The sequence below is a fragment of the Nesoenas mayeri genome (genome assembly GCF_963082525.1).
Source record: "Nesoenas mayeri genome assembly, chromosome: W".
Classification (NCBI taxonomy): Eukaryota; Metazoa; Chordata; class Aves; order Columbiformes; family Columbidae; genus Nesoenas; species Nesoenas mayeri.
This window is the reverse complement of record NC_137553.1, coordinates 592,054-605,029: the sequence shown is the minus strand read 5'-3', so window position 1 is coordinate 605,029 and position 12,976 is coordinate 592,054. Positions and strand designations below refer to the sequence as shown.

The following is a 12,976-nucleotide window of genomic DNA, read 5'->3' as shown; positions in this document are numbered from 1 at the left end:
GGCTCATTTTTGAAGTCTGAAATATTGCAGTGCTTTACTGAAGGCTGACTGTTAAGAAAATTTTCCAAACTATGAAAGCCAAATCATATCTCTCTATGTACAGAGGAACAATTCCCAACAGGTGCTGGACAATGCTGCAATGAACACAGGTTATTTATGTGGATGCCGAAGATTAGCCATTACAAGAGAAATTAGTGAAATGTCTTGAAATGCTTTATCACCTATAGACTGATGACAAAGATTCCTTTTTCACACAAACCATGATTAGCAAGGGCTTGAATGAAAGCTGAGAGTCAGAGGCTCAACCTAAATAAGATGGCAGTGATTCTGGAAACAGCAACCTAGGTGATAACAGGTATGATATCAATCCCTTCAACTGAGAAAGGTCTGGGGAGGACAGTGTTTTAAGAATGAACATTTGGGGCATGTGTGTGCATTTGAGGAGATGAGCAAACAAGAACACTATACATACTCAAAACCCTTCTTAAAATACCAAATTTCAAAACCACTTCCCACTTCATTCCCTTAATAAAACAAAGTACCCATTCTTCCTTCTACATTACTTGTCAAGTAAAGTATTGTCTAAAAGAAAGCTGTATCTTAGATTGCCAGAGCACAAAAACAACAGTCAACAAATTTCCCCTCAGCAGTGAGAAAATGTTTTCCACAGCTAGGGAGCTCTAACAACCAAATAGAAATTTACTGCACTTTACACACACACAGAGAAAACAAAACAAAACAAATGAAGAAAACCACTATTGTAGAACAATCATCAGAGACTTGAACCAAAAGGCATCTAAAGAAAAAAGCAACAGATAAACAAAAGCAGGAGGAAAGTAGCACCTCGACATCAGCATGTTCACATGAAGGGAGATTCACTAGAAAATTTTTAAGACACTCCTTGACATTTTGCATTCTTGTTTGAAGAGGAGAGGTTTTGCAGCATCATCTTTCTCTCCTCTCTTCCAAGTAAGACATTCCAATTTGTCTCTTTAGAGTCACAATGAAAACATTCCTAATTCTTCCCAGTCAGGCTTCTGACCAGCGTGTGGTTGGCGATGGGAGCAGCCCAAATAAAGTTTGTTGGGCAGTACTACAGCTGTACAATCCCCTTTTCACAGTCCAAAAACCTTCTTCGACTCCCACTTATGACACCAATTTTACTAATGTCATGGTTTAGGTCAGCACAGACTAAATGTACATATTGATTACTATGCAATAATTGCATCTGTGTAAAGGAGTTTGGATATCACCTCTGTGAAAGAGTGATTAATAAAGCAAAGCACACTACAAAGTTACAGAAAACTGGTTATCTACTTCTCCATTCCTTGCTGACTGGAACAGCGGTTGTCAGTAGTCAGAGTGCTGAGCATGACAGTTCCAGCCATGCAAGCTTGGTCTCAGGCATCCCTGGAGGTTCTCCAGGGCCAGGTGTCCTTAAAGGTAGAGTTGTTCCACTCCCCTTTGGGCTGAGGTGGATGAGTTTTAAGAGGCGGGAACACCCTTTCATTTTGTTTTATCTTTACTAGTTGGTGGACCACTTTGAGCTGTTGATTGTTGATTGATATAATGAGCTCCCAGGAGAATATTCTTGTATAAGTTTAGCTATTTCTGCCAACTACACTTTTTTTTTTTCATAACACCCATCTAATTGTGCTTTATCTAACAACATTTACATCCCTAACAGCTACATAGCAACATACTGAAGGTCAAACTGTGGGTCTCTGACATCACCCTAATTACTCAAGTGGTGTCAGCTCTGTAGGCCAGGACACTTGCCCTTGCCTCACTGTGGACCTAAGCCATTTCGCAGCTTCACAAGCCCCTCTGGACCACAAGTCTCACCTCCTGTTTGACTTTCAGGTATCGTCTCAGTAATAGACCATTAGACTAGCTTTTGTCTAACAGTTATTTCAGAGAAAGTCATCTGATCTGACATGGAGGACATCCAAAAATCCCACCATATCCTTTGAAAGCTTGTTCCAAAAGTGAACAAGCTCTGTTAAAAATGTGGTGCCTCATTTTTGTTTGTCATTTGTTTTTGACAGTTTTTGGATCTTTTTCAGCTTTTTTTCTACCAAAGTAAAGAGCTCCCTAGTACCCAGTATTTTGCCCAGTGCAGTGAAAGTCTTTGTATACTTATGAAGTCACTTCTCAACCTTCTTTTTCTAAAGTTGTACAGATCAAGCTCTTGAAATCTCTCATTGGGAAGAAATTTTCCTCAGATGTTTAGATAGGAACAGAACTGAGGTTTGATCAGAAGCAAAATTAATTCCTTGACAAATTCCATTGGCTCACTGGGGTCACACAGGGGAGGAATATGACCTTATGAATATCTTTGTCAAGGAGCTCACATTAGCACAGGCTCCACACTCCTCCATGGCATAAACCCTTTTGGAGAGCAGAACATAGGTGCTGAGGGGAGAAAGCAGAGAGATGTTTGGAAACCTGTAAGAGGGCTTTTGTATACTTGGCCTGTGGGAGACACTGTCCACCACAGTGACGGCCTTGGACCATGAGATAGTCAATCCACCTACATAAAATATCCAAAGATTTCCCTCCCCTCCCTCCAACACTGAATATCTGAATTAGTTTTGGATCTTGCCCCAGTATCACTGAGGCAATTCAACACTGAATTGCAGGGGGGGAGCATTTAATCTTTCCCCAGAAGCCACTCCCAAAATATGTTGCTCATAAAATTGCTGATAAATCAATCAGAAATTAACATTATATTCTAGTTAGCAACTAATGAACCTAAGTCCACCAGTGCATCTCATTCATCAGTGCCCAGTCAAGTGACTTGGAGAATGTTCAGTGGAACAACAGACCAATATCTTAGTCAACATGCTGACAGCAATTCTATCTGAGCCAAAGAAGAAATATATCATGAGTGTGACCTAATCCACCCAGAAACCTACCATTCTGAGTAAGATCTGGTGGGGCTGCAAGACGAAATTATAGTATAAATTATACTTGAAGCACTGCAGCCAGAGTCTCTTTCTGGAGTCCAGTTCTTCCTCCTTCATTCCAGCTAAGAAGCATCTTGATACAGAAATAATTCACAGTGGGAGTGGTTACTCAGTGAGGTAAAGCTCTGGAGTGTGTCCCTTAACTCAGCTGCATGGAACATCTAACCTGTTGTACACTCTCTGGGTTGTTGATGGATACAGCTGAGTATTTTCTGTGTCCTATACACCTGAAGGTTGTAACAGATTAAATATTCATACACACTGACAAATGTATGTCCACAACCCATGATTGCATATGTACAACACTGCTTCATTTTTTGTGCCAGACATCCAGAGTTTAAGACTGTATTACACCCCTTGCACACATGTGCACACAGGCATATTCTGTTATATCCATTCCTCTAATACCAACAGGAGTCAGAGTCTGAATGTATATCAGCCTGATGAAATGAATGTCCATTTGTTTAGATGATCTATTAGGTTGGAGCAAAAGGAATTGCAGTTTTTGCATTGTTGAAATTTGCATTTGATGTTGGAATACATTCTTAAACAAATGTGGTTATGTTATACATCATTTTAATGCGCTTTTCTTGCTTTATGGTTTTTTGCTACTGACTTCTTACTTGCTGTTTATTTAATATTTATTTTAGACTATGGAAATGATGTTAGACAAAAAGCAAATTCAAGCGATTTTCTTATTCGAGTTCAAAATGGGTCATAAAGCAGCAGAGACAACTCGCAACATCAACAACGCATTTGGCCCAGGAACTGCTAACGAACGCACAGTGCAGTGGCGGTTCAAGAAGTTTTGCAAAGGAGACGAGAGCCTTGAAGATGAGGAGAGTAGTGGCCAGCCATCAGAAGTTGACAAGGAACAATTGAGAGCTATCGTCGAAGCTGACCCTCTTACAACTACACAAGAAGTTGCCGAAGAACTCAATGTCCACCATTCTACGGTTGTTCGGCATTTGATGCAACTTGGAAAGGTGAAAAAGCTCCATAAGTGAGCACCTCAGGAGCTGACCCAAAATCAAAAACATTGTCGTTTTGAAGTGTCTTATTCTACGCAACGACAAGGAACCATTTCTCCGTCGGATTGTGACGTGCGGCGAAAAGTGGATTGTATACGACAACCGGTGACAACCAGCTCAGTGGACGGACTGAGAAGAACCTGCAAAGCACTTCTCAAAGCCAAACTCGCACCAAAAAAAGGTCATGGTGACTGTTTGGTGCTCTGCTGCTGGTCTGATCCACTAGAGCTTTTGGAATCCTGGTGAAACCATTATGTCTGAGAAGTATGCTCAGCAAATAGACGAGATGCACCGAAAACTGCAACACCCACAGGCAGCATTGGTCAACAGAAAAGGCCCAATTCTTCTCCACGACAACTCCCAACTGCACGTCGTACTTTGGAAGTTGAACGCATTGGGCTACGAAAGTTTGCCTCATCCACCATATTCACCTGACTTCTCGCCAACCGACTGACACTTCTTCAAGCATCTCGACAACTTTTTGCAGGGAAAATGCTTTCCCAACCAGCAGGATGCAGAAAATGTTTTCCAAGAGTTCATTGAATCCCGAAGCATGGATTTTTATGCTACAGAAATAAACAAACTTATTTCTTGTTGACAAAAGTGTGTTGATTGTAATGATTCTTATTTTGATTAATAAAGATGTGTTTGAGCCTAGTTATAATGATTTTAAATTCACCATCCAAAACCGCAATTACTTTTGCACCAACCTAATAAAAGAATAATCAGAAGAAACCTTTCCTATCAATTAAATTGTGTTTGAGGCTGTGTGGAGGACACAGCACTGCTGTGATACTTAGAAGTAAATGAATTTTCCATCTAAACATTAAAGCTCACATAATTCTTTTTCAACAAGTGACACCACATGTCACCTTTTAGGTAGTAATTTTTGCAGAGTAGACACTTTTTCTTTGGTTATGTACATGTCAATTTTCACATTATCTACTCTTCCTGAAAACTAAAACTCAATTTAACAAATGTAAGCATTTATTTTAATACACACACATATTTAATTCTTGTGAGAAAATGTCCTAGCTGCACTCTTAGTATCTGTTAATGTAAAATGGTTGAAATTAAAAGTGCTTACCAGATATGTTACCAAAGTAATATGCTGTAGCCATTGTGTGAAATTTAAGTTTACTTATACATCAAACTCTCTATAAAACAGTAAGGTCAGTGTAATTGCTTGCACCGAGAAACTGCAAACTACCGGTCTAGAAAATTTTACCCCTTCAAATACTAACTGAAGTATTTTTGAAGTAAATTGGAATAACTGAAAAGTCTGTCACCCTGTCCATTTCTTGTTGCTAATTACAAATTGCAGTAGAGCTGGGCATCACTACACTAATCAAATACCTGGAATTTTTAAATGATAATTAATCTTCATGCAAGGGACCATCATTGGTTGCATGTAACCTTGGGAGGCTGTGAAGGTCCCAGAGGATTAGAGCTTGCCCCTTTCTTTGAAGGGAAGTAATTTGTCTGTCAGGCAATATGGACACAAATTACTAACCAATTATGCCCATAGCATCCCTGCTTCACACTCTCAGGAGGGGAAATAAAGCCCAGGGAGAAGTTTCTAATGGTGTCAGGCTGAGGAATACACACATGCACCTTGCCCATGGCCACCATAATGTCTACTTCCCAACCCCATGCCATCGATATGATAGTAACTTTTCCATACGTGCCATGCGATGGGGAAGCTGAAGATACAGACTTCAGTGTTTGCTGCCTGTGAAATACAGGGAGATCTGAGGAAAAGGGGTAGAAGGGAAGTGAAGAGGGGATTGAGCACTGGGGAAAGAAACCTGCACACACAAGTGGTGTATGAGAATGAGGCTGAAAAAGCAGGAGGTGAAAAAACACATGCCTGACAAAAAGTGATGCGGTGGGCTGATCTTGGCTGGCCACCAGGTACGCACCAAGCCACTCTATCACTCCTCCTCCATCAACAGGACAGGGGGAAAAAATGGAATGAAGAGCTCATGGGTCAAGATAAGGACAGGGAGATTACTTACCAACCACTGTCATGGGCAAAACAGACTCGGGGAAATTAATTTAATTTCTTGCCAATTAATTGTAACAGAGTAGGATAGTGAGAAGTAAAACAAAACTAAAACCACCTTCCCCCATCCCTCCCTTCTTCTCTAGACTCAGCTTCACTCCCAACTCTTCTACCTCCTCCCACCAAGCGGTGCAGGGGGACAGGGAATGGGGGTTGTGAACAGTTCATAACGCTTCATCTCTGCCATTCCTTCTTTCTCACACTCTTCCCCTGCTCCAGCATGGGGTCCCACTCATGGGATACAGTCCTTCATTAACTTTTCCAACATGGGTCCTTCCCATGGGCTGCAGTTCTTCATTAACTGCTCCAGCATGGGTCCTTTCCATAGGGTACAGTGTTTCAAGAGCAGACTGCTCCAGTGTGGGTCCCCCAAGTGCTATGGGTCCTGCCAGAAAACCTGCTCCTGCATGGACTCCCCTCCACAAGCTGCAGATTCCTTCAGGCTACATCCACCTGCTCTACCATGGTCATCCACAGGCTGCGAGGGGATGAGCTGCATCACCAGTCTTCACCATGGGCTGCAGGGGAATCTCTGCTCTGGTGCCTGGAGCACCTCCCCTCCTCTTTCTTCACTGACCTTGGTGTCAGAAGAGTTGTTTCTCTCACATATTCTCACTCCTTTCCTTCGGCTGCTGTTGTGCAGCATTTTTTTACACTTTTTAAAATGTGTTATCACAGAGGCGCTACCATTGCCACTTACTGTCTCAGCTTTGGCCAGCAGTGTGTCTGTCTTGGAGCTGGCTGAAACTGGCTCTGTCCTACATGGGGGCAGCTTCTGGTGTCTTCTCACAGGAGCCACCCCTGTAGGGTCCTCCCCCAAACCTTGCCACGAGCCCCAGGTACTTTTGTTTTTTGTAAGTAACTGATTCCTGTCCCTGCCACCATGCCCTGCTGTTTCTGACTGCTGAACTCTTCTCCTCAAACAGCACTTGCATTAAGAACCGGCCCTACAGCTGCCACACAGCCCCGTGTAATAGCCTGTAATCCGCCACATTCACCTGACCTCTCACCAACCAACTACCACTTCTTCAAGCATCTCGACAACTTTTTGCAGGGAAAATGCTTCCACAACCAGAAAGATGCAGAAAATGCTTTCCAAGAGTTCAACAAATCCCAAAGCATGGATTTTTATGTTACAGGAATAAACAAACTTATTTCTCGTTGGCAAAAACGTGTTGGCTGTAATGGTTTCTATTTTGATTAATAAAGATGTGTTTGAGCCTAGTTATAATGATTTAAAATTCACTGTCCAAAAGCACAATTACTTCTGCAACAACCTAATAAAATACTGTGTATTGTGTGAGTGCTAAGAGTGAAGGGCACCAAGTAGATACTATTTCAACATGCAGCAGCATTTAAAAGTCAAGCACTGAAACAAATATGGTGTAGTCATATTCTCAGGCACAGTACTGCCTGTACACAAATGCACAGTCTGGGAAGCAAACAGGAAGAACTAGAGGTCTGCATGTGGACAACATTGCAATTATTGAAATGTGGTGGGAGAGCTCTTATGACTAGAGTTCTTTGATGGACAGATGGATCTAAGGGTATGTGAGAACATCCTCTTCTTTAAAGGTATCTGATCAAGGACCTTTTCAATGAAAAAACAGAAGAAAAAAGGAGGAACCCATAAAAAAGAACACACAGGGAACAGGGACACAGACCTGACCAACAAATGATCATAGAATCATAGAACGGTTTGGGTCAGAAGGGACCTTTAAAGATTATCTAGTCCAAGCCCCCACCATGGGCAGGGACATCTTTAACTAGATCAGGTTGCTCAAAGCCCTATCCAACCTGACCTTGAACATTTCCAATGATGGGGCATTCACAGCTTCTCTGGGCAACCTGTTTCAATGTCTCACCGCCCTCATCGTAAAACAATTTATTCATTATGTCCAGTCTAAACCAACCCCCTTTCAGTTTAAAACTTTTGCCCCGTGTCCTGTCACTACAGGCCTTTGTAAAAAGTCTGTCTTCATCTTTCTTATAATACCCTGTTATATATCAAAAGGCTGCAATAAGGTCTCCCCAGAGCCTTATCCAGGCTGGACAATGTCAACTCTCTCAGTCTTTCTTCACAGGAGAGGTGTTCCAGCCCTCTGATCATCTTGGTGGTCCTCCTCTGGACGCACTCAAATAGGTCCATGTCTGTCTTGTACTGGTGGCCCCAGAGCCAGCTGTAGTATTCCAGGTGGGGTCGCACCAGGCAGGAGTAGAGGGGGAGAATCACCTCCCACAACCTGCTAGTCACGCTTCTTAAAGGAGACCATAATTAGAACTAAACCTCGTCAGTTGCACTAATCAATCAGGGTATGTGAAAGTCTGAGAATGTTTATTCTAGTCAGAATATTCAGCAAGTGAAGTCCCTGGTGACTGGAAAAAGGGAAACATCACACCCATTTTTAAAAAGTATAGAAAGGAGGACCCTGGGAACTACTGACCTGTCAGCCTCACCTCTGGCACTGGGAAGATCATGGAACAGATCCTCCTAGAAGCTATGATAAGGTACATGGAGGACAGGGAGGTGATTCAAGACAGCCAGCACAGATTCACCAAGGGCAAGGCCTGCCTGACCAACCTATTGGCCTTCTTCAATGGAATAACTACATCAGTGGACAAAGAAAGGGCTACAAATGTCATCTATCTGGACTTCTGTAAAGCCTTTGACACAGTTCCCCACAACACCCTTCTCTCTAAATTGGAGAGATATGGATTTGATGGGTGGGCTGTTCAGTAGAAGAGGAACTGGCTGGATGAATGCACCCAGAGTGTAGTGGTCAATGGCACAATGTCTGGATGGACACCGGTGACAAGTGGTGTCCCTCAGAGGTCCGTACTGGGACCAGTACTCTTTAATATCTTCATCAACGACATAGTGAGACCGAGTGCACCCTCAGCAAGTTTGCAGATGACACCAAGCTGAGTGGTCTAGCAATGACCTCAGCCAGCTCCCTCAGCACCCGCGGGTGCATCCCATCTGGACCCATGGATTTATGGATGTCCAGATTGCCCAACTGCTCCCTAACCCAGTCCTCATCAACCCAGGCAAACTCCTCCATTGTCCCGACTTCCTCTGGGGCCTCAGCGGTACGGGGCTCCTCAGGACAGCCTCCAGCAGAGCAGACAGAGACAAAGAAGGAGTTCAGTAACTCTGCCTTCTCTGTATCTTCTGCCACCAGGGCACCCACTTTGTTCATCAGTGAGCCTACATTGCCTCTGGTGTTCGTTTTATCTGCCACGTATTGGAAAAAGCTCTTCCTGTTGTCCTTGACCCCTCTCGCCAGGTTTAATTCTAAGGAGGCCTTAGCTTTCCTAGTTGCCTCCCTACACCCTCTGACAACAGCCTTATATTCTCCCCAAGTGGCCAGCCCCTCCTTCCATGATCCGTAAACTCTCCTCTTCCACTTGAGCTTACCCAGCAGCTCCCTGTTTAACCACGCAGGTCTCCTGGCTCCCTTCCTTGACATCCTACGTGTCGGGATGCTCTGATCTTGTGCCTGGCAGAAGCAGTCCCTGAACACCAACCAACTCTCTTGGGCCCCTTTGCCTTCAAGCAGCCTTGCCCATGGGATTTCCCTCAGCAATTGCCTGAAAAGGCCAAAGTTTGCCCTGCTGAAATTCAGGGTTGCAATTCTGCTTGCTATTCTGATCCTGCCACAGGAGAACCTGAACTCCACCATCTCATGGTCACTGCAACCAAGGCAGCCCTCAACCTTTACTGCTTCAACCAGCCCCTCCTTGTTAGTGAGGATGAGGTCCAGCAGGGCTCCTCTCCTAGTCAGCTCCTCCACCCTTTGCATCAGAAAGTTCTCGTCAAGGCACTGGAGGAACCTCCTGGACTGTGGCTGGCTGGCTGGCTGAATGGTCCTTCCAGCAGACATCAGGGAAGTTAAAATCCCCCACCACAACCAGGGCCTGTGATTGTGAGGCTGCTCTCAGCTGTCTGTAAAAGGCCTCATCAACTTCCTCACCCTGATCTGGTGGCCTGTCATAGACACCCACAACAGTATCACCCCTGCCAGCCTGCCCCTTCATTCTCACCCATAGACTCTCAACTCGCTCCTCCTCCAGGCCTGGACAATACTCAGTACATTGTAGTTGCTCTCTCACATAGAGAGCAACTCCACCACCACGCCTGGCTGGCCTGTCTTTCCTGACAAGGACACAGCCATCCACGACCACATTCCAGTCATGTGTGCTGTCCCACCATGTCTCTGTAATTGTCACCAGGTCATAATCTCCTGCCCTAACACAGGTTTCTAACTCCTCCTGCTTATTCCCCATGCTGTGCACATTGGTGTGCAGGCATTTCAGGGAGCGAGCTGAGCACACTGATTTCACCCTAGGGGGGTGGGAGGGCTCCCAGCCTTCATCAACTCTAGAGCACTGCCCCACTGGTGCAAGCCCAGCTACAACCCCATCCCCCTTCGAGCCTAGTTTAAAGCTCTCCAAATGAGCCCTGCTAATTCCTGTCCCAGAATCCTTTTCCCTGTGAGATAAACCTTTCCCACGTATCACTGCTTGGACTGGTGTCTTGTAAAACCAGCCGTTATCAAAGAACCCAAAGCCCTGCCTGTAGCACCAGTCCTGTAGCCAGTTGTTTATGGACTGAATTTTCCTATTCCATCCCATGTCATCACCCAAAACTGGAAGGAGGGAAGAGAAAATCACTTGAGCCCCAGAGTCTTTTACCATCCGTCCCAAGGCCTTGAAATCTTTCTTCGCTCCCTTCAGACTGCGGGATGCAGCTTCCTCCCCATCTGTCTGGAAGATCCGCAGTGGGTAGGAGTCCGTTGGGTGCACCAGGTTGGGGAGCGTCCTGGTGATGTCCCTGATCCGGGCTCCGGATAGACTGCACTCATCCCTACGATGAGGGTCAGCTCTGCAGATTGGGCCCTCCGTCCCTCTCAGAAGGGAATTGCCTACTACATGTAATCATTTTTAACTGGAAATAGACCTGACACTTAAAAAGTCAGGTGTCAAATGGCTAATATATAGATTACTAGGAAGATAGGGTTTCCATAAGATGATGTTTTCCCAGCATTTTGGAGTTACCAACATATACAAGAATTTAATAAGCCATATCAGTCTTATTAATAGTTTGAAAAGACGCTGACAGTAAAGGAAAAAAAATAGTCAACTAGCTAGGGGCTGCTTTGGATTTATATACACATATAATTTTGGAGCTGAATGCCAGTCTTGAAGGACTGCAAGTTTCCCCACAAAATAAATATTCTAAAAGTCAACCACTTGATGCTTACAAAAGTGTGACAGTTCACTTTCCAGTACCAATAAAGCCAAAGGACACTAAGAAGGCAAGCAGCCAGTTACTTATTAAGGAAATTAAGTACTAGTACATCACCCATACACTTATGCTATCTACTACATTTATCAACAGATTAGTTGTATTAAGAGGCTGTTTCTTTACCAAAGAGATCAAAGCTAACCATAGACAATCACTGAAACTCACATAATATTTTTGAAGATCATCTTAACAGAGTAGTTACACAGACCTGATATTATTCAAACTACAACAAAAGTTTACATGATAGTACAGACATATTTAAAGGCACAGTAAAAAAACACAAAACAAAAAAAAAACACACACAAAACCACAACATTATACCAACAGGCTAGGAAACAGGAAGACAGCACAGATACTATATTAACAATGATTATACTAAGAACAAATGTGCCCTCTCAAATTTAATTACAGCATTTTTTCTCCAACAGCATAATTTATAATGCCACATCTGATGCTAAGAAAAAAAAATATATTAAAAGTCTCAAAGGGTGGAATAACTTTAAATGCTCCTATCCTAACACCCAACTCGGGCTCTGTGGCAAGACCTATGCACCCCTTTGAGCCACACAGAGCAAGAGTTCAGAAACTTTTTCCAGCAGTCCAGTCCACTCAACGATTCAAATACAAGAAGAAAATGCTCAAAGGAATGGCTTCTCAACACAGTCCTGAAGATTCCACGAATCCCCGGTCTTGGTGACTCTGTTTCTCTTTACCTCCAATACACTCCAAAGTTTCAGTTGTTCGCCAGGAGGTACAAAACTTGAACAAGAGCCCCAATAAGTTTCTTTGTTTTGATATAACCCTAGTAGAGTTTTTGCTCTGTCCCTTTTCCGGGAGCCCCGACGTATCCCTCGTGTGCGCTGCTGCTCTCACGTCACCCCCGGGGACTCAGCACTCTGGGCCGCGAGGTGACCGCTGAAGAAGGTCACAAGTTCTGAGGGCAGAGACGCCCCAAAGGAGATGGAGGGCGCTACTACGACACTGATCTCTCCCCCATCCCCGCATATTTTACCGCCTAGCGTCCAAACCCCCGCCGTGTCTCCCGTGGGGACACATACCCTGCGGGGCAGGCATAACTCTACTGAAGCGTTGCGGAGAGTGTCAACTTCTGGCACCTTTTGGGGAGAAGATGAACAAAGGGGTAGTCCTGGGCGGGGGGAGCGGGAGGGAATAGCATTCCTCGCCTCACACGCACCACTTACCTGACACAGGGGCTCTGGTGCCCGGGGCGGCGATGTGTCTGCCTCTGCCCTGGCTCTGAGTTCCTTGGTCCGGGAGGCTCGGCCTGTGCAAGGTTGGCGGCGGCTGCTGGCAGAGGGTCGGAGGAGGCGGCTGCTGGAAATGCGCGGCGCCTCCGTTCATGGCGTAGCTGAGGAAGCTGGAGTGGATTCGGGGGGGCTCCAGGAGGAGGAAGGGAGATGGGGGGGAGGCAACGGCTGCGGCAGCGATGGGGGAGGGGGAGGAGAAGGCGGGGGGCGACAGCGCAGGATGGGGGAGGGAGACGGCGGAAGGAGCTACCAATCTGCTGGTGGGCCCGACTCCCCTACCCGCTTCTCCCACCTGGCGAAGGGGATCTGATCGATCTTCAACGCCGTCCTCCCCG

At 44.9% G+C, this 12,976-nt stretch overlaps 1 protein-coding gene across 1 annotated transcript in view; it reads right to left on the bottom strand.

Annotated features, from left to right (window-relative positions):
* The window catches only part of LOC308051448 (E3 ubiquitin-protein ligase RNF38-like), a gene marked incomplete at both ends in the record, with an annotated part of 164,476 nt that extends 151,741 nt beyond the window's left edge, over positions 1-12,735 (bottom strand). The window contains one exon of the mRNA XM_080361884.1: positions 12,572-12,735. Coding sequence (XP_080218010.1) covers positions 12,572-12,735 — 164 coding nt within the window. The remainder of the gene's footprint in view (positions 1-12,571) is intronic.
* Between the last annotated feature and the right edge of the window lie 241 nt (positions 12,736-12,976).